At 38.8% G+C, this 22,742-nt stretch overlaps 1 protein-coding gene and 1 pseudogene across 4 annotated transcripts in view; one reads left to right on the plus strand and one right to left on the minus strand.

The window, feature by feature from the left end:
• Window positions 1-22,742, minus strand: part of DNAJC12 (DnaJ heat shock protein family (Hsp40) member C12) — a 45,631-nt gene that overhangs the window by 346 nt on the left and 22,543 nt on the right. Inside the window, exons 3-5 of one of the 4 annotated variants that reach the window (XM_040485158.1) lie at window positions 21,482-21,621; window positions 13,926-14,130; window positions 2,029-2,202 (exon numbers count right to left, since the gene is read on the minus strand). In XM_040485158.1, coding sequence (XP_040341092.1) covers window positions 2,189-2,202; window positions 13,926-14,130; window positions 21,482-21,621 — 359 coding nt within the window. In that variant the 3' untranslated portion in view covers window positions 2,029-2,188. Of the gene's footprint in view, window positions 1-2,028; window positions 2,203-5,279; window positions 5,553-10,812; window positions 10,932-13,925; window positions 14,131-21,481; window positions 21,622-22,742 lie in introns of those variants that run through there. The other 3 variants (XM_040485155.1, XM_040485156.1, XM_040485157.1) reach the window with 3 other exon arrangements.
• LOC121037602 (uncharacterized) lies at window positions 12,858-13,033 on the plus strand (annotated as a pseudogene).

Genomic DNA, 22,742 nt, shown 5'->3' on the forward strand with positions numbered 1-22,742 from the left:
AGAGAGAGAGAGAGAGAGAGAGAGAGAGAGAGAGAGAGAGAGAGAGATTTAACACATAACAATATAGTAGAAATAGTAACTAACACACATAGTGCTTAATATGTGCCAGGCATATTCTAAATACATTACATACTTTAAACTAATTTGATATACTCCTGCTAAACTATTTCACAAGATTATTAGCTACTTGAGAGCATAAATATGACTTAAGCATTTTTATATCCTACACAAATGCTAGTACAATATCACATAATGTTCTGAAGAAATATGTGTCTCATTCATTCATTCAATATCAAATGTGAGAGAAACAAACTATCTTCACCATTTAGAGCTGACCTAAGAGCTTACTTTTATGTAAAATTATCTTTTCATAATCAATTTGCTATGTCATAAAGTTAAGCCGTAATCCAAAAATAAATGACTCTGAAAATGTGGTATTATACATACGTGCAACTGTGGTTATTCCAAACACACTGGACAATTCAAACAAATTATTGAAGAATTTCCTTTTACTTTTCATTCAAAGAGAAAAACTATATTATCAAAACACAGTCCCCTCCCTTTTTAAACCTTGACTTCAGGAAACTATTTAAGTGTTTAAGAATAGACAGTCTTCTGGAGGCACCTGGGTGGCTCAGTCAGTTAAGCATCCAACTTTGGCTCAGGTCATGATCTCATGGCTTGTGGCTTCGAGCCCTGCATTGGGCTGTATGCTGACAGCTCAGAGCCTGGTGCCTGCTTCAGATTCTGTGTCTTCCTCTCTCTCTGCCCCTTACCCACTCACATTCTCTCTCTCTCTCTCTCTCTCTCTCTCTCTCTCTCTCTCTCTCTCTTAAAATTAAATAAGCATTAAAAAAAATGTTAATAAAAAAAAGAATAGGGGTGCCTGGGTGGCTCAGTCGGTTAAGCATCCGACTTCAGCTCAGGTCATGATCTCACTGTTTGTGAGTTTGAGCCCTGCATTAGACTCTGTGCTGACAGCTCAGAGCCTGGAGCCTTCTTCGGATTCTCCCTCTCTCTCTCTCTCTGCCCCTCCCTTGCTAGCACTCTGTCTCTCTCTGTCTCAAAAATAAACATTAAAAAAGTAATATAAATAGATAGATAGATATAGATAAAAAGAATAGACAGTCTTCTGGGTGCCTGGGTGGCTCAGTCGGTTAAGCATCTGACTTTGGCTCAGGTCATGATCTCATAGTTTGAGTCTCAGTACTGCTTTGGGTGAGCCCTGCTTCCCTCTCTGCAATACAATTCTCTCTCCTTCTCTCTCTGCCTCTTGCTCACTTGCTCCATCTCTCTCAAAGCAAAACAAAACAAACAAATCATAAAAGAAAAAGAATAAAATGTCTCCTACTAAGTTATATGGGATCCAGTATATAAAGTGCTTATGTCAGGCCTGACCCATCATAAACCCACATTCAAATGGAGCTATTTCTCATTTCTTATTTGGAGGTTTCAGGCCATCATGGGAGAGAAAATAAGAGCTGGTCTCAATCTTGTCAACAACGGGGAAGTACATCTGTACAAAAAATGAAGTGGACCATACGAATGGGAGTAGTTTTCCTCTTGACAAGTCACTAAAAGTTATCAATGCTGTAAATGGGCCTTCTTTCTGGTAGAAAAAAGAAAAAAAATTAAACCCTGATGTTTAGGTTCAAAACTTCTCTTATTCAATGTAGTTATTTATTTGAGTGCCCATGTGGGCCACACAGACATTATGACAGGCAATTATAGTCCAAAAGCTCATTTTATTAACTTTACATGCTCTATTTTTTGTCAATGGGATGTAAGTGGTGAGCTGCTAAGCTGCTAAGGCTGCTAAGCCAACCAGCACCCCTGGCCCAAGCTCTGCACTGTGGCCTGGTGCTCTCTGACCATTTCTTGACTCCTGCCAGACCCAGTTGTCCCCCAACCTGGCCTCCCCTGAAACCCCCAGCTCTGTGAAGAGTCTCATGCCCAGTCTGGCTAAGCTTGAGATTCATTCCTCCTCCTGCCAACACCCACACAATTAAAAGGTCCTTAATCTTTTAATGTTCTTTGAATAAACACTTTATTTTCCAATAAAATTAAAAATAAGCCTTAAAAACATACTTTGTTGGGGCTCCTCAGTCAGTTGGGAGTCCAACTCTTGATTTCCACTCAGGTCATGATCTCACTGTGTTGCAGGATCTTTTGCCACAATACCCAGGATTCATTGTCTCACAGCTTCAAAGAATGAAGAGGCAGACACAAAATGAGCAGTAGGCAAAGGTTTATTAGAATATAAGATTAGAAAGGAAGAATAGTAGGAAAGCTCTCTTTACAGAAAGGGGACATTCAAAAGTAAATGCCCACAGACTACAGGCACGGTCCTTGTTTATAAGGTTCTGGTCAGCCCTCCCTATCCCTTCTCCCTTGTTCCTTCTACCCTCATTGGCTTGATACCTCTAGGTGCTGGGTTGCCCATTCCCGACTGGCTCCTTTCCATTGTATGAGGGGTGGTCTATGGCCATACTTAGGTCTTTTGTCAAATTCCTGAGGGGAAACCCGAGGGGGAGTAGGTGGGGTCTGTTACATTAAGAGGAACCTTACACCTGAGGGGGTTTGCTGTGGTCAGACACTCCCAGCATTGTTCCAAAATAGGTGTTTTTCCCTACCCAGGAACCTCAGGCCCTAATCTTTCCCTCTGTGGCTACTGAATCCTATCTTCTGTATCAACAGTTCGTGGGATCAAATCCCGAGTTCCGGCTCCACAGAGCCTGCTTGGGATGCTCTCTCCCTCTCTCTCTGCCCCTCCCTCACGTGCAATCTCTCTCCCTATTTTCTCTCTCTCTCTCATAATAAATAAACATTTTTTAAAACTACTTTTGTTTTGGGGCACCTGGGTGGCTCAGTCAGTTAGGCCTCCGACTTCGGCTCAGGTCATGATCTCACTGTTTGTGAGTTCGAGCCCTGCATTGGGCTCTGTGCCCACAGCTCAGAGCCTGGAGCCTGCTTCGGATTCTGTGTCTCCTTCTCCTTCTGCCCCTCCCCTGCTTGTGCTCTGTCTCTGTCTCTCAAAAATAAATAAATGTATAAAAAAAATTTTTTTTAATACTTCTGTTTTGTTTTGTTTTGTTTGTTTTGTTTTGTTTTGTTTTGGCAGAGAGAGCATGCACAAGCAGGAGAAGGGCAGAGGGAGAGGGAGAGAGAGAATCAAGCAGGATCCATGCCCAGCACAGAGCCCAACTTGAGGCTCCATCTCACTACTGTAAGATCATGATCTGAGCCAAAATCAAGAGTTGGACACTCAACTAACTGGGCCACCCAGACACCCCTATATTTGTTTTTTAAAAAAAAGTTTTCGGGGCGCCTGGGTGGCGCAGTCGGTTAAGCGGCCGACTTCAGCCAGGTCACGATCTCGCGGTCCGTGAGTTCGAGCCCCGCATCGGGCTCTGGGCTGATGGCTCAGAGCCTGGAGCCTGTTTCCGATTCTGTGTCTCCCTCTCTCTCTGCCCCTCCCCCATTCATGCTCTGTCTCTCTCTGTCCCAAAAATAAATAAATGTTGAAAAAAAAATTAAAAAATAACTAACTAAATAAATAAATAAATAAAAGTTTTCTTCTGTTATGGACTAAATTGTATTCCCCCCAAAACCTGTATGTTGAGGTCCTAATCCCCACTACCTTAGAATATAACCTTATTTGGAGATAAGGTCTTTAAAGAGTTGAAATGTGTTAAAAGGAAGCTGTTAGGGTGGAGCCCTAATCCAATATGACTGGATTAGGAAGAGGAAGCAGAGATACCAGGGATGTGTGTTCACAGAGGAAGGTCATGTGAGGACACCTGGAGAAGGCATCAGCCAAGAAGAGAGGCCTCAGAAAAAAATCAAACCTGCAGACACCTTGATGTTGGGCATCTAGCCTCCAGAACTATGAGATATGTTGTTTAAGCCACTCAGTCTGTGGTATGTTGTTATGGCAGCCCTTGTAAACTAATACAGTCTACTATGATACTATTTCATAAAAGGAAGCACATTTTAAACCACAAAGGACATAATTTCTGAATTATGTGGCTTTAATTTAAAAAAAAAAAAACTTCCTGGGGCACATGGGTGGCTCAGTCAGTTAAACATCCAACTCTAGGTTTCGGCTCAGGTCATGATCTCATGATTTTGTGAGTTCAAGCCTCAAGTTGGACTCTGCACTGTCAGTGCGGTGGGATTCTGTCTTCTTCTCTCTGCCCCTACCCCACTCATGCTGTCTCTGTTTCTCTCGAAATAAATAAATAAACTTAAAAAAGAATTTTTTTAAAACTTCCTATATTCTTTTTTTTTTTTTTGTCATTTTGCTACAGACCAGTGACACCTCTAGTTTACTCTAAAATTGTTTTTCTTCTTAATTTTTCATTCACTTGTTTGCAAACTAAAAACTAACCATAGACTACACATGACCATCAACAATCCCAATCTAAAAAGGATATGTCACCTAACAGGCCCATTCACATTGTTAGAACATAATTTATAAATGTATCACTTGCTGTATAACAAAAGAAATCTTGTAAAGCATATTTCCTCAAATAAATAATAACCTTTTAAATTTACAATTATTAAAATTAAAATAGAAATATCTAATCAAATTATTTTCAAAATACTGTTGAATTATAAATTCATCATGAATTTTGGGAAAATTATTTATTTTGCTCTGTGGAGTTTAGACATTCCATTTAAAGTCAAGAGTCAGAAAACATTTTCTTTTTTAAAAATAAATTTTATTTATATTTTATTTTGAGAGAGAGAGTGAGCAGGGGAGGGGCAGAGACAGAGGGAAAGAGAATCTTAAGCAGACTCCACGACCCTGAGATCATGACGTGAGACAAAGTCAAGAGTTGTTTGCTTAACCAACAGATCCACCCAGGTGCCCCAAGAGTCAGAAAGCATTTCTTGTACATACAGCACTAATAGGGATCATGGTATATGAATGAATTATTTAAATACAGAGATATCTTTTTAAAATAGATTTTCTACAACATTAACAGGAAGATTCACAACAAGCTACTTTGAAATTTTTTTTTTCAACGTTTATTTATTTTTGGGACAGAGAGATACAAAGCATGAACAGGGGAGGGGCAGAGAGAGAGGAAGACACAGAATCGGAAACAGGCTCCAGGCTCTGAGCCATCAGCCCAGAGCCTGACGCGGGGCTCGAACTCACGGACCACGAGATCGTGATCTGGCTGAAGTCGGATGCTCAACCGACTGCGCCACCCAGGCGCCCCTTTGGATCTAAGAGCTTTAATCTATTCAAATATTGAAAGAGACTAGTCTGAAAATGTTCTCATTTAAAACACACATTTTGTTAGAAGGGGTTCAAGGATGGAGGAATCAATCGGTACTGAGCAATTCACAAACATGACAGAGAAACATAACGTTTTTAAGATTCAAACAAAGACTTGTTGGCAGCACAGGAGATGGTCTTGCTCTCTCTCTCCTACCGAGCACTTTTCATATTTCATAATTTCTGAATTTCCTCAGGAGTTCTGAGGGAGCGTCCCCAGACCAGCGGAAACGAAGGTGCCAAGAGTTCACATCTGAAAAGACTTTAAAGCACAGAAAAGAAGATTTTAAAATCAGAGAAGTAGGAATAGAAAACCCACAGGGTCATAGTAAAACAGCTTGCTGATAAGATTTCACTGCAATAAATAAAATGCAAGGGTAAGTGTTTAATATTAATTATTAGTATCTTACAGAAACAGATTATCTTTCCTTTATTTTTTTTGCATTTATTTATTTATTTGAGAGTTGAGACCGAGAGACAGTACAAGTGGGAGAGGGGCAGATAGAGGGAGACCGAATCTGAGCTCTGTGCTCACAGTGCTGAGCCCAATTCGGGGCTCAAACCCATGAATCATGAGATCATGACCCGAGATGAAATCAAGAATTGGCTGCTTAATTGACTGAATCATCCAGGCGCCCCTGAAATGGATTATCTTAAGCAGACTTTTGAATTTTTTTTCCCTCCCCACACACTTTTATTTGGCTTGGTTCATCCACTCATTTCTTCATTTGCTATAGAAATATTTATTTAGCACCTGTTACATATTTCCAGGCTCTATGCTGGGTACTGTGAGACTCCAGTACATATCTCCTGGCGGTGGTAATAAAAAAATCCAGAAAATTATTAATGTGGCAAAATATATGGAGGGAGGGGCGCCTGGGCGGCTCAATCAGTTAAGCAGCTGACTCTTGATTTCAGCTCAGATCATTATCTCACGGTTGGGATCTCTGGCTGGGATTCTCTCTCTCCCTCTTCTCTTTGCCCCTCCCTTCTTCTCTCAAAATAAATAAATAAACATATATATATATATATGGAGGGAAACACAGGAGAATGGGAGACCAGAGAAAGGCATTCAGTGTGGACTAAGTAGAACAAAGTTAGAGTGAGAGAAGACTTCTGGAATTCACATTCAAAGTAACCATGATTTGGGGCGCCTGGGTGGCTCAGTCGGTTGAGCGTCCGACTTTGGCTCAGGTCATGATCTCACGGTCCGTGAGTTCGAGCCCCACATCAGGCTCTGTGCTGACAGCTTAGAGCCTGGAGCCTGCTTCGGATTCTGTGTCTCCTTCTCTCTCTGCGCTCACCCCCCCACCCCACTTTGTCTCACTCTGTTTCTCAAAAATAAATAAATGTAAAAAAAATTTTTTTAAAAAACAAAATAACCATGAGTAGGAATTAGCTAGAGCAAGGTGTCTCTCAATCTTCCATATGCATGGTAATTATCTGGGGATCTTGTTATATTGGAGATTCTGATTCCAGGTGTCTGAGGTGGAGCCTGATTCGGGATTTCTGAGGAACTACCTTCTCTGACAACTTGATCCAAAACAGTACCCTGCCCCTACCTCCATCCCTCCCTGTCCCTTTATGCTGCTTATTTTTCTATAAAAGTCTTTGTGAATATCTGATACTAAATATTCATTTATTTATATATCATATATGGGGAGACCCCACCAAAAGAAAAAAAGAAAATTGTCTGTGGGTCACAAAAAGTAATGGTAAAATGAAGAATAGATCCCAGATTTCTTTTTCCCCTATTTTTATTTTTATTTATTTTAACATTTTATTTATTTTTTTATGGGGCACCTGGGTGGCTCAGTCCATTAAGCGTCCAACTTCAGCTCAGGTCATGATCTCACAGTTCATGGGTTTCAGCCCTGCATCGAACTCTGTGCTGACAGCTCAGAGCCTGGAGCCTGCTTCGGATTCTGTCTTCCTCTCAATCTGCCCCTCCCCACACATGCTTGTTCTCTCTCTCTCTCTCTCTCTCTCAAAAATAAATAAAACATTTTAAAAATTGTTTAATACAATTGTATTTATTTTTGAATTGGTGGTATATTCACATGGCTAAAGTTCAAAAAGCACAAAGATTACATAACCCTCAAAAGTCTTCCACCCTCCACTCTGATGTTCCCAATAGACAAAGTTGTTACCAATTGCCTACATATTTTTCCAGAGATAGTTGAGGTATATTCAAGCAAATACATGCATACAATCTCCAACATCACCGCCCTACTCCTTCTTTAACCTAAATGCTAACATACAGTCTACTATTCCGCATTTTGACTTTTTGTTTCTAACATATCTTGATGATTGTTTTTTATCAGTATATGGAGAGCTTTCTCATTCTAACAGTGGAGGGGTATTTTATTCTGTGACATACAAAAACACAACCCTACTGAGGGGCATTTATTTGCGATTCTGCAGTGAATAACATAGTACACATGTCATTTTGCACATGGGTGATCTGTAGGATAAAATTTGTAGGACTGGGATTACTGGGTCAAAGTCATCATGCATCTGTAGTTTTATTTATTTATTTTTTTTTAATTTATTTTTGGGACAGAGAGAGACAGAGCATGAACGGGGGAGGGGCAGAGAGAGAGGGAGACACAGAATCGGAAACAGGCTCCAGGCTCTGAGCCATCAGCCCAGAGCCTGACGCGGGGCTCGAACTCACGGACCGTGAGATCGTGACCTGGCTGAAGTCGGATGCTTAACCGACTGCGCCACCCAGGCGCCCCGCATCTGTAGTTTTAATAGACATTGCCAAACGGTTCTCCCTAAAGTTTCACCCAGCAGCAGCTGATTTTCCTACACCTTCATTAACACCATGTGAACAAACTCAGTAACTTTTGCTAGGCTCTTGCGTACAAAAAGTGCAGTTTTAATTTGCCTTTCTCTTACTATGAATGAGTTTAGGCACCTTTTCATATGTTCCAAGGCTATTTGTATTTTCTGTTCTATGAAATGTTCATTTCCTTTCTTTCCTTTTTTTTTTTTTTTTGATTTTTATTTTATTTATTTATTTATTTATTTATTTATTTTTTGAGAGAGACAGAGAGGGTGCAAGTGAGCAAAAGGCAGAGAGAGAGAGAAAATCCCACGAGGGACAGAGAGAAAGAAGAGGGGCTAACCCAAAGCGGGACTTGTGTTCACCGGAAGCAGCGCACGAGATGACCCGTTGTGGGACTCAAGCTCACAAACTGCGAGATCATGACCTGAGCTGAAGTCAGATGCTTAACGACTGAGCCACCCAGGGGCACACACACCCCTTCTTTTTTTACTAGATGGTTGATCTTATGTCTCACTGATTCATAAAAGTGTACATTAAGAGAAGTTACCGTTTCACTAATTATGTTGAGATTAAACCTCTTTTCATATGTTTAAGAGCCGCTATATTTTCTCTACTGAACTGTTTATATAGTTTCCTTCCCTTTTTCTTTTGGATTATTTTGGATCATTTTCTTTTTGATCTATAGAGTCGACTTTTGAATTCTTATCAACAAGAATTAGTTTATATGGATGAAAGAAACTCATGTGCTTAAATGCTTATTAATAAAAGGATATTTATAGAAACCTTCAGTGGTGGGAATTTTGGCAATTCACTAGCATGGAAATTGGAAACAACTTCCAAACAGCTGCCAAAAGTAAAAGGTCAATGGTAAAGGATCTCTGGAAATGCAAATAATTTACTCCATGAAAGTAAGATTATTTTTAATTCTAATAAGCAACTTTGCTGAACACTAGAAAAAGGGCCTTTTTCCTTTTCTATTGATGGGAGTGTAAATTGGTAAAAATCTTTTGGCAAGCAATTTGGCAAAATTTCTCAAACTAATTAAAATGTGTATATCTAATAATTCTACTTCTAGAAGTTTATCCTAAGGAAATAATCACAGATGTGTTCAAGGGTTTAACTATAACGATATTTGTCGTGACACCATTTATAAATTTTTTTAATCAAGAAACAATCTAAATCTTCAGCAATAGAAAGTTGTTTAAAAGCCTTTTATATTGGCATTAACAATTTTTTTAATATTTATGGTCATAGAAAAATGCTCATAACATATTGCTAACTGACAGGTATTTAAAAAATAATGTATATAGTATGATCTCATTCCTAAATTCATTATTACATGGATATTTATGTAAAAATTTTTGAAAGTCTATAAGGAATTATTCCTCAGTGTTAATAGTTATCCCTGGATAGTTGGAATACATGTGATTTTCATTTTTGACACTTTTTAAAAAATCTGTATTTTCTTATTGTTCTGCAATGGACACATATTCCTTATGTCTTTTTTTATGTTTATAATATTGCCCATGAAAAAACAGTTTCCAAAATAATATACAAAATGTTTCCATTGATATTTTAAAATACTATCTAAATATCTTGTCAGAAAAATATACACAGGACAGTTGACAGTGGCTGTCCCAAGAAAACGATCTGTTTGCACTTTCTTTAGAATTCTCAGACAAAACATATTTAAGAATTCTCCTATAGGGGGGTGCCTGGGTGGCTCAGTCACTTAAGCATCCCACTCCATTTCTGCTCAGGTCGTGATCTCGGGGCTCGTGGGTTCAAGCCCTGCATTGGACTCTGAGCTGACAGCGAGAAGCCTGCTTGGGATTTCTCTCTCTGTCTCTCTTTCTCTGCCCTCTCTCTGCTCACACTCTTTCTCTGTCAAATAAAGAAACAATAAAATAAATAAATAAACATTAAAAAAAATTCCTCTTAGGAAAAAAGCAAAAGAAAATTTCTGACAACCTATAATTGAAATACACACATAAAATATATATAGTATGATCCTTAGTTTTAGGTAAACTAATATATATACATATATACCAAAAGACCAATAATAGATATGTCCCTAGGTGCTAATATTAGAAGTTGTATTTTCTACCTTTTGTTTGACCATATTTCTCACATTTCTACTGTAAATACTTGTTATTTTATAGTTTGAAAAAAGTGTTTTCTAGTTTGGTTTCCAATAGAAATAGACCCCCCAGACAAGAATTTGAATGCAAGTGGATAATTTGAAAGGTGATTCAAAGAGACCCTGGTAGGAAAGTAGAGAAAGGAACCAAGTTTATAAAAGGTACATTATCAGGCAAGTTGCCACCCTGGGCAACTGGGGCTTGATTACGATGGGGACCCCTGGAAGACAGTATAAAAACCCCTAAGAGTTATCCAGTTAGAGAAGTAAAGGAGTTTCCCACTCACATTCATCAGTGTCTGATGGCTACATCCAGAGGGTGTTTATTCCCTGGCACTTACTGCCAAGCCAGCTCAAGTGCCAGAGAAAGCCCTCTGATAGAAACCATAGAATTGGCAATGAGAAATTAGATGTCCAGAAAATATGGCAGCACACCAACAGCATTGGCTACATATGATCCCTTTTTCTAACTCCAGAATGCTACACAAACTATTTGATTCTAGATTTGCATTTATCAGAAGCCATATTTATTGTATATTTACATGGAAAGAAAAGAAAAGTGAGGTTGTGTCACGCACCAGTTTTCAGAGGCTGTGCTCCATATTTTACTGGTTGCAGTGAAGAGTCAGAATAACATGGGGACTATTTGAGGGCTGCTGATCACAGAAGAGGCATCAAAAAGCAAACTCCAAAGTAAATATCAACCACTGCTTGAGGAAATTAACAAATATGCTTAAGAGGTATGTGAGAAACCACTCAGGACTCACTAAAGCTGACATGAATAGCATTTCTTAAATGCTGATGTTAATAAAAATTTACACTACAGTAAAACAAAGTTACAAATAATCATACAACTGCACTTTGATATATCAAACTCCAGCTTTAGGGTGCTACTCAGAACAGCCAATAACCTCTTAAACAGCATCAAGAAAATACTGGCAAATGCAGCCTTTAGTAAAATTTCATAATTCTTATTCTCCAACAACAGCTTCTCAGAAAAATGATCCTCCTCTCATGGCCCCCACCTTCATTCCTCAAGCCACAGTAAAAGTATACACTTCATCATGTAAGGGCATCAAAACTGACATCACACTGTATTGTGCACTTGAAACTAATATTGTATGTTAAGTATAATGGAAATTAAAAATAATAATAAAATAGCCAAAACAAACCACACCACACCTGACATCACAAGTCATCCTGAATAAATTATGATATATCTATACTGTGGAATATTTATCTCCTGTTCAAAAGAATGCGTTAATTCTAAATGCAAGGCTTAAGGAGAAGTCCCATAATAATAAAAGCTGACACCAAAAAGAGCACATCACAATTTATCTTGAATAAATTATGACATATCTATACTGTGAAATATTTATCTGCTGTTCAAAAGAATGAGTTAATTCTAAATGTAAGGTCTAAGGAGACGTCCCGTAATAATAAAAGCTAACACCAAAAACAGCACCTACCATGTACCTGGTCTAAATATTTTACATAGATTTTTTACTACTCAAAAAAACCTTATGAGTAAACACTAATGTTTTGACCATATAGATAAGAAAACACAGATAAAGAAAGGTTAATTTGCTTGCCCAAGTTCACAAAACTCATCAGTGGAAAAGCTGGGATCCGGTTCCAGAGCTTGTACTCTTAGGCTCTGTGTAACATAGAGAAATGGGCACAGTGTAATGCCATTTTTTTTTAGTTTATTTGTATTTGTTTTGAGAGAGAGCAAGCAGGGGAGGGGCAGAGAGAGAGGGAGACAGAATCCCAAGCAGGCTCCGCACTGTCAGCACAGAGCCCAATGTGGGGTTCGAACTCACAAACCACGAGATCATGACCTGAGCCAAAGTCCAGGGTTCCACACTTAACCTACTGAATCACCCAGGTACCGCTCATTCTTTGTTTTTAAAACCCTCATACGTGAAGGCATATTTGTATACGCTTGAGAATAATGTGGAAAGAGTCACACCTGGGCATCTGCATTGGTTGCTTCAGGAAACAAAAACACAGAAGGGTGGGAGCCTGGGGGAGACACTAAGTCATTGTTTATATATGATTCTTTGAATTTTCTAATGACAAGCTGGTATTACTTTGGGGTTTTTAAATATCTAAATAACTAGTTTTCAGAGGAAGAGAAAATTTCACTGCATCTTATGAGAGGGATTCAAGTGGGGCTTCAGCCTCCTGCCTGAGTGTCTGAGGTGATAAAGTGCCCCTCCCCCCCCCACCCCAGTGATGGTGAACTCAGACTAGGTCTGAATCTGAAACAGGAAGTCACAGGGCAGCCCCAGGGGTTCAAGAAGCACAGATCTGAACATTCCAGGGCTGAACAGTGAAACATTTGCATGTTATGCCTGTGTGTGACTGTGGGTAGGTGTTTGTATGTGTGTATTTGCTTAAAACACTGTTTTTTCTGAAATTCGGGCTTCTGCTTTGATGAATTTGTTACATTATAACCATTCCCAGTTATGAGGCTGATGCAATCAATTTGCAGAGTCCACAAAAGGATATCTTGAGTAACCAGCAGAGACACCTGAATCACACCCTAAGAATCTTTATTCTAGCAGGTAATGAGCATATAGAAGTCTCCCCAAAGAGAGTTTTCAAGTGACTATTTCTACAAAGACTCTATCGCTTCTCGGCCTTTTGGCTAAGATCAAGTGTAGTATCTACAAAGACTCTAATTTACCACAAGCTATCTAATTATCTTCTTTTATAAGTAAGGATTCAAGATTCAAGGACCTTCAGGAGCCTCTAGTTTAAATTCTAATGAGATACTGTATCACAACCTTGAGAATCAAGAATTCGGAGGACAGTGACAGTGCATGTTTATAACGCACCTATACAAGATAAACACGGTGGCTAGACAGACAAAGAAAAGATAATAATAGTTGACATTAACCCAAGACCTGCTTGCTAGGTGAATCAGTGTGCTAAGCATTTTACATGGATCTCCTTATTTAATCCTCATGATAGCTCTGTGAGAAGGTATCACTATGATCTTGAGTTTATAGATTTGGAAACTGAAATCTAGAGAAGTTAAGTAACTTTTACCAAGAAATACAGATAATAAGTAGTAGAGCTAAGATGTGCGCCTAGGTAGTATAGCTTGCGAGTTTAGCTTCTATAATACCCTGCTTCAGTGAATCTATCTATCATTCAGAACTACATACAGATAAGGTCTCTTCTCTGGACAGTGCAATGCCTTAGAAACAGACACTGAAGTCAAACTGTCTTAGTTCAGACCCCTTCCCTGCTATATACAAGCTGTATAGCTTTGAAAAAATTAGTCAACCTCCCTGGACTTCAGTTTCCTTTCCGTAAAATGAGAATAATGTTGGTACCAACCTCACAGGCTTGTAGAGGATTAAATAAATTAATGTCTATAGACTTAATATTAAACAAGATAATACATGTATGTAAAGAACATTCCTGTTCATAGTAAACACTCATTAAATGGCAGTGTTATATCAGTCACTCCCAGAAATGCCTCACATTTTCCCTTGAAAGGGATGTGTTGAGGAATGTGTCTTCCAGTTTCTGTGTCAATGCTAAGTAAGTATATTTTAAGGTGATAAAGCAACCCTTAAATCTGGCACTACTGTTTACTTGGAAAAGGTTGAGAATAAATACAGTATAAACCAAGCCCTTTAATTTCAGACCTTTCTTGGTCTGCAAAGCTACATGATTTGACTTACTTGGAGAATCCAGATTTTGCGGGGAGAATGACTTCTCCAAGGAGTTGGATTCTTTTTGCTCCATTTTCTCTGTGGTTGAACCCAGCTTCTCTTTCTTTATTTCTCTTTGCTTGTTCCGTTCCTCATTTTCAATCTGGTTGGTATGAACCTGGTCAGATTCTTCCAGCATCAGATCTTTTTTACCTCTGACAGCCCAGTGCATTGACTACATTAGTTAAAAGTAAACACATAATATAAAATCAATATTATATAGTATTCTATATTTAAAGTTCAATGTGTGGTAAAACCCGACCTACTATTACAGTGCTGATTGTTAGATTTGACTATTAACCAGATATTAATCAGTTAACCCAGGTATTAATTAATTAATCCTCACTAATTTAAAAGACTAATGATATAAGGAGATATCCAAACCATGGCAAAGAGCAAAGGGACCTGCATCAGAGAGATTTAAAAAGTGAGATTTCCACTGAAAGTTAAACAAGAATTACCATATGACTCAGTGATTCCATTCCTAGGCATATACTCAAAAGAACTGAAAAGAGGTGTTCAAAGAAAAACTTACTAACGTTCAAAGCAGCACTATTCACAACAGACAAAAGATATAAACAACCCGAATGTCCATCAGTTCATGAGTGGATAGACAAAAATGTGTTATAGCCATACAATGGAATATGATTTGGCCATGAAAAAGGAATTAAGTACTACAGGGTGGATAAACCTTGAAAACATTATACTAAGTAAAAAAAGGCCAACCACAAAAAGCCATATATTGTATGATTCCACTTGTAAGAAATATCCAGAATAGACAAATCCTTGTAGATAGACAGCTGATTAATGCTTACCAGGAACTGGGAGAAGGGGCATAAGAAATGATTGCTAACAGATACAGGGTTTCCTTTTGGGATGATGAAAAAGTTCTGGAACTAGGTCGTGATGATGTATGAACAACATTGTGAATGTACTTAATGATGTACACTTTAAAATGGTTAAAATAGGGGCACCTAGGTGTCTCAGTTGGTTGAGCATCCGACTTCAGCTCAGGTCGTGATCACTGTTTCCGAGTTCGAGCCCCACATCAGCGGGCTCTGTGCTGACAGCTCAGAGCCTAGAGCCTGCTTCAGATTCTGTGTCTCCCTCTCTGTTTCTGCTCCTCCCCCACTTGTGTGTGCACACTCTCTCTCTCCCACTCTCTCTCTCAAAAATAAACATTAAAAAAATTTTTTTAAATGGTTAAAATAGGGGCACCTGGTCACCTCAGTCGGTTAAGCATTCAACTCTTGGTTTCAGCTCAGATCATTATCTCGCAGCTCATGAGTTTGAGTCCCATGTCTGACTCCATGCTGACAGCATGGAGCCTGCTTGGGATTCTCTCTCTCCCTCTCTCTCTCTCTGCCCTTACCCTGCTTGTGCTCTCTCTCATTCTCAAAATAAATTAAAAAACTAACTAAATAAATCAAACAAAGGTAAGAAACAGAGTTACTTTCCCCCATTCACCCTATTGTACTATCTTTTTAAATGTTGTGTCCTCTACATGTATTTCCTATTAAAACATTTAAAATTGGGAAGATGGGTGGATGAATGGAAGGATGAATAAATGAATTCAAAGTGAGAAAGAAAAATTGAGTTTGCTGTGTCAAGAATATTTCAAGTAGAATAACTAACCCTGGCATTAACCAAAATAATAACCATAACTGTTTCTTGAAACCTCATTTGATTATTATGGGACCCTATTCCTGAAGCACTCCTGAATAGTATCTTACTACTTGTGTTACTCAAAAACCCAAGGAAAACCCATAAGCCACATATTTAAGCAAGTTTAAAACCCAGAATAAAGTTTTTTCCTGATTCCTGATATCCAGGATATTGTTTTCCTGACAGAAAGAAAAAAAAAGTGAAACACAGAAATCAAAACAAAACAAACTTTTCTGAAGTTCAAGGCCTATGAGAACCATGCCAGGAACTACAGAAGGGGCCGCTGCCATGCTGTACTTGTGCGCGTGATTCAAGGGTCGGCATACTTTTCATCTTCAGCACACTTCTGAAAGTCGTTTTTTTTCAATGTTTATTTAGTTTTAAGAGAGTGAGAGAGAGTGCATGCACACGCAAGCAGGAGAGGGGCAGAGAGAGGGGGGCAGAGGATCCAAAGCAAGCTCTGTGCTGACAGCAGAGAGCCCAATGTGGGGTTCAAACTCACGAACTGTGAGATCATGACCTGAGCTGAAGTCTGACACTTAACCAAATAAGCCACCCAGGCACGCCTATCTGAACTATCTTAAAATACTGGGGTTGCCAACTTCTACCTGCGGGCACCATTTTATTTACCAGGTTTTTTTTTAATTTCTTTTGTGTTTTAAATTTTATTTTTGAGAGAGAGAGAGAGACAGAGCACAAGTTGGGGAGGGACAAAGAGAGGGACAGAGCCCGAAGCAGGCTCCAGGCTCCGAGCTGTCAGCAGAGCCTGACGTGGGGCTCAGACTCACAGATGGTGAGATCATGACCTGAGCCAAAGTCAGCCGCTCAACAGACTGAGCGACCCAAGCTTCCCTTATTTACCAGTTTAAACAAAGCAACATAGGAAGGAGGCTCTGAGTATTGCATGGGGATGTGACCAGCTTGGTTCGCCCAAGCAAACGCTGCTAGGCAGGGGCCAGGGGTTCATCAGAGCAACAGCTTCTTAAAAGAGCTTGGAGAGATACCACAATTTCTTATCTCCTCTCTCAGGAGCACTAACATTGACCTCACAGGAAGGAGCCAGGAGAAGCACCTCAACAAGAAGAAAGGGAAAGTGCAAAGGGCTAAAATGCCTTCTTGGGACCTTTTTGTTTATTTATTTATTTTTAAGGAAACTCTGTACCCAACATGGGGCTTGAACCCACAACTCTGAGATCAAGTGTCGCATGCTATACAGATTGAGCTAACCAGACGCCCCCCTTCTTGGAATCTTTTAGATAAATCTGTTCATCACAACTTTTTGATACAATTGGGAGTATTGATGGCATGGTGTTAATGAATAATAGGCCACAATGGTCATTAGTGGTCATTAATAGCATGATCTCAACTCTATTAAAAAGTAAATATATATATCCAAATATAGATACATAAATATATGTATATTCATATGCATATACATAAAATATAGTTACAGATATAGATATATACACAGACTGGAGGGCAGCATAAGTTTGCATATAATCTCTGCTTTTGTATAATGTTCAATTAGAACAGGCTGCCTTCTAAACTGGCTCAGAAGGTGCTGAATTGCACACTGTTTCCCATCTGATGGAGGATAGCCTAGCCACCCAGGCATAATAGGAAGCTTCCCTAGTAGTCTGTAGCCAACTGGACTCACCACAAGGGCACCGCGCTGAGCCAAGGAACCCAGAAACAATCAGTAGACAAATAGACCCACGTGAGGGTAACTGGCAGTCCCAACAAGCTCTCCCAGAAGTAATCAATTTGTCAAACAATCAATTCACTAAAAATCGGTTTCCATTAACTCTTTATAAAATGTATAGCAATGGATATGACATGACAGTTACAACAGTTTATAAGAATTTTTCCCAGCACTTTATTTTGATTGTAGCTTTGCTGCAACCATTTTCCCACAGCCACTCTAAAGCCAATCTGCCATGTATTTCAGAACTAGAGGGAGAACCATTCATATCCTGGATTCCTTGGGGTAAAACCATTTAGCATCACAGCAGTGAATTTCCCTAAGATCCTTTGAGTTAGAAAGGTCTCTGTTTTCAGATTACCCCAAGACCCAAAGGCTGGGATAACTGAAGACCACTCCCCATATCCCTTTATTTAAAACCCATATCGGGGCACCTGGGTGGCTCAGTCGGTTAAGCATCCGACTTCGGCTCAGGTCATGATCTAACAGTCCGTGAGTTCGAGCCCTGCGTCGGGCTCTGTGCTGACAGCTCAGAGCGTGGAGCCTGTTTCAGATTCTGTGTCTCCCTCTCTCTCTCTGCCCCTCCCCTGTTCATGCTCTGTCTCTCTCTGTCTCAAAAATAAATAATAAAAAATGTTAAAAAAATTTTTTTAAAATAAAACCCATATCACAAGGGGTACCCGGGTGGCTCAGTCAGTTAAGCATCTGACTCTTGGTTTTGGTTCAGGTCATGATGTCACAGTTCTTGGGTTCAAGTCCTACATCAGACTAATATTACTCCCACCAATTCTATCCTATCCAGAGGGATTGTATTGTTTACATAAAAAGCAGAAACACAGGGTTGGTGATGTAAAGGGTAGGGGTTTTATGGGATTTAACAATCTATAAATGTATAGGGCAAGCAAACATGCAGATGTGTTTTAGCTAAATGTCACCTAAAATTTAAACCTTTAGTTATAATCATTTTATTGTCAGATGGCATACGTAACATACCTAACCCAACTAGCCTAATGGTGATGTTTATCTACAAAAGGAGAGACAATGGTCTATTTAGAAGGTGAACAATATTAGCATGATAATTGTTGTTAATTCTTCTACATGGTGAATGTGAAAGGATGAACAAATGAAATGCATGCACATCGAAAGCAACAACTAAAATGTTATACACAGATGAGGCTTTCACGTAAAGACTGTAAGGATTAGAACAGAAAAGAATGAGAGGAAATAGTTAGAAAGTCTATTAAATGAGTTACGAAACATGTGAAACTTGATATAGGGGATTCACTGAGGAAGAGAAACAAAAGCAAGCACCCTAAACAAGGTTTAGGGGTACCTAGGTGGCTCAGTAGGTTAAGCGTCCGACTTTGGCTCAGGTCATGATCTTGCGGTTTGTGAGTTCAACTCACAAACCCCGCGTTGGCTCTGTGCTGACAGTTTGGAGCCTGTAGCCTGCTTCAGATTCTGTGTCCCCTCTCTCTCTACCCCTCCCCTGCTCACGCTCTGTTTTTCTCTCTCAAAAATAAATAAACATTACAAAAAGTTTTTTTAAGGAAAACAACAAGGTTTAGCCCTAAGAGGACTGTACATGAAAAAAATATCACCATTGATTTAAAGCAAAAAGATATGCATCTTATCATTTTTGTTCCATTAATAAAAAAATCTCAAACCATATACTGGCTCAGCATACTGTTTCAATTTTGCTGACAAGACAAATGATTCAGCCAGTAATATCTAAAATATTATTATTGTGGGGTGCCTGGGTGCCTCAGTCGGTTAAGCATCTGACTCTTGATTTCGGCTCAAGTCATGATCTCACAGTTTGTGGAATAGACCCCTGCACCAGGCTCTGCGGGGACAGTGTGGAGGCTGCTTGGGATTCTCTCCCTCCCTCTCTCTCTGCCTCATACACACGTACACTCTCTCAAAATAAATAAACGTTAAGAAAAATAAAAACAAAAAATAAAATAAAATATTATATTGTATTCTAAGACTTCAAACAGTCCATAGTTAACCTAAATTCAAGGCAGAAATGACATGTTTGGAGACAGAAAATTAGCATTTAAAGGAAAGACATTGGCAATATAAAGGAGAAATTTGGAGAAAATTTTTTGAAAAAATCCACAGCTAATTTGATATTAGTGGTTAAAATTAAATAACAGAGTTCAGTAGATCATCAAAAAAAGAAAAAAAAGCACATTGTAAATCCAAACGTATTAGCATAGCAAGGGTCACTAATTCAATTGCAGTTACAACGTGTCATACTCAGGAGAATGGAAATATGGTTATGTGGAGATGGTGGAACAGTGTTTATTTAGTCAGTGTCAACAAGGAATTTTGGATATACACAATGGAAAGGAAAAAAACTCTAATTTTTGAGTATGTGAAGTAGTTACTACATTTTTAAAGAATCTAGTTATTTTGTGTATATACTCAATAATCATATGGTTAATCCTTCATAAATAATTAACCTACTTGAAACAAATCACATGAATATATAACTTATTCCAATATGAGGTGAACAAAACAGTTTACATTTTATGTACAGTGGCTTTCAACTATATACACTTTGAGAGTTTTGCAATGTTTTCCCCATTATGTCAAAGACTCTCCCTCACTATTATAGGTCTTTTATCAGTGAAAAAACAATTTGCTTGTCTTTTTTAAATAAAAACTGTTAAGAAGGAAATCTAAATGACCTGAAGGGGTGTAATTTAAGAGATGTGAATCCCTTTATAGACTAATTCTATCAAATGTCCCTAAAGACTTGCCATAAAGTAATTTGTGTACACACACACACACACACACACACACACACACACTGGAATATTACTTGGCCATCAAAAAGAATGAAATCTTGCCATTTGCAACAACATAAATGGAACTAGAGAGTATCATGTTAAGTGAAATAAGTCAGTCAGAGAAAGACAAATACCATATTATTTTACCCATTTGTGAATTTAAGAAACAAAACAGATAAACATAGGGGAAGGGAAGGAAAAATAAAATAAGATAAAAACAGAGAGGGAAGCAAACCATAAGAGACTCTTAAATACAGAGAACAAACTGAGGGTTGCTGGAGGGAAAGTTCGTGGGGGATGAACTAAATGGGTGATGGGCATTAAGGAAGACACTTGTTGGGATGAGCACTGGGTGTTATATGTAAGTGATGAATCACTTGGTTCTACTCCTGAAACCAATACTATACTTACGTTAACTAACTTGCATTTAAATAAGTAAATATACATATAATAAAGTAACTTGTGTATTTTAAGTCTCATGTCATAGAAAAGTGTCCCTATTTTAAAAAGCTGGATAATAAGTCATACTTGAGAATGTAGAAAAATTTTTAAATCATATTTTCTATATAATATATAAAGGTCAACGTAAGAACAAAATAAGTATATAACATGGTAATTATACTTATTTTTTTATATTTAGGGTTTTTTTTTTGAAAGAGAGAATGAGCATGCATGCATATGAGCAGTGAAGGGGCAGAGGGAGAGAGAACAAGAAAGAGAGAGAGAGAATCTTAAGCAGGCTCTATCCTCAATGCAGAGATTGATGCAGGGCTGGATCCCATGACCCTGGGATCATGACCTGACCCAAAATCAAGACTCAGACACTCAACTGATTGAGCCACCCTAGGCCCCTATATTTAGTTTTTTTAATAGCATGAAGAAAGAGAATACAATGGTTTAAGAAGTCTCTCTGAACCTATAACAATAATAAGCTTAAAATAATTTACAGTTTTCTTTAATTAATCAAACTCTGTGTTTTACAGAATTCATAAGCCTTGACAAGAGAACAGGTTGATATGAACTAAAAAGATGGAGGAGATTAATTTGCATTGGTTCAAATTCAGCAGTATTATATGAGCAACTTGAGAAGCACAGTTATCAGAATGTGTAAAACAATAAATGATAATGAGGACTGTATATATTGAATCAAACAGCCAATGAGCTCTTGCAGTCATGAGCTCTTCTGGCACTGATCCATTGAATTTTCCTTCACAGAAGTTTGTGGACACTGAGTTATATACAGATTCTACCAGCTTCTTGGTCTCCCCCCTTTACTTATTGACTTCTTGAGCTCTTGTGTGGGTCTAATCCATGGGAAGCCTGAGCTTCATAAATTCACATCATCCTGGAGAGAAACTTACTGTTTTCACCGAATCACTCAAAGCTTCCCACTGCTGGAATGGCATTGACATCTGGCTCCTTCGCCAATGGTCATACCGGGCACGACTCTCTGTATTAGTGAGAATTTCCTTTGCCTTCTGCAGTTTCTGAAAAGTCTCCACTGGAAAGCAAATCAAAAGATGAGCACTTCTTTCCTGGAGGAGTTATTTTAAACTCCCAAGCAAACTGATCTCACTGGAGTATGTCTCTGTTTTTTACTCACTGTGTGACCTTGAGCCAGTTCACCTTTTCAAGCTTTAGTTTCCTCTTGTGAAGTGAATCATAAGGACAAGTGAGATCATGTATGTAAAGTGTCTGACTCACAATTTAGCCACTCCTTTTACTGAGCTCCAATGATGTGCCAGATGCTGTTACAGGTGCTAATGACACAAGTGTGAACAGTATACATGAACTATTTAGTGGGACTGACATTTATAAACATTTTCAAAATTATAATTTTATCTACTAGGAAGAAAACTACCTTTTCTAGTGGTAGTTATGAGGAAGGGCAGTGATCAGGCTAGAGGAACAGTGTAAATGAAGACTCTAAGGCAGGAAAGAGCATGGTGATTTAGAAAAAGTAGAGGATGCCAATGTGGCTGGAGGACACAGGGCTGGAAAGAACAATGAAGAATGGGGCTATGGACTAGACAAGGGCCTGATCATCCAGGACTTTAGAGGCGTAAGGATTCTGGTCTGGTTTTTTGTTGTAAGAGCAATAAGAAGATATTGGGAAGTTTTAAGCACAAGACATAAAATGGTAGGTAGTTGATAAGTGGTAGCTTTGTCAATGATCTATTTGACCAGATGGCATACAATAGAAACCATTCGTGTCCCTTTTGGAAACACTTGCAATGTCTCTTCTGCTCCTCAATGAAGTTAAAACTTTTCTCTCTCTCTCTCTCTCTCTCTCTCTCTCTCTCTCTCTCTCTCTTTAGTGGAGCTGGATTATTTCCATTGCAGCACCTTTTTTTTGAGAGAGAGCGACAGTGTGAGTGGGGGAGGGTCAGAGAAAATAAGAGAGAAAGAATCCCAAGCAGGCTCTGCACTGTTAGTGCAGAGCCAGATGCAGGGCTCGAACTCACAAACCATGAGATCATGACCCAAACTGAAATCAAGAGTAAGATGCCTAACCAACTGAGCCATCGGGTGCCCCTGAAGTTAAAACTTTCTATAGAACAGTATATAAGATCAATACACAAAAATCAATTGTGCTTCTATACAGTAGCAGTGAGCAATCTG

The sequence above is a fragment of the Herpailurus yagouaroundi genome, unplaced genomic scaffold (genome assembly GCF_014898765.1).
Source record: "Herpailurus yagouaroundi ecotype Mexico unplaced genomic scaffold, PumYag 163, whole genome shotgun sequence".
Classification (NCBI taxonomy): Eukaryota; Metazoa; Chordata; class Mammalia; order Carnivora; family Felidae; genus Herpailurus; species Herpailurus yagouaroundi.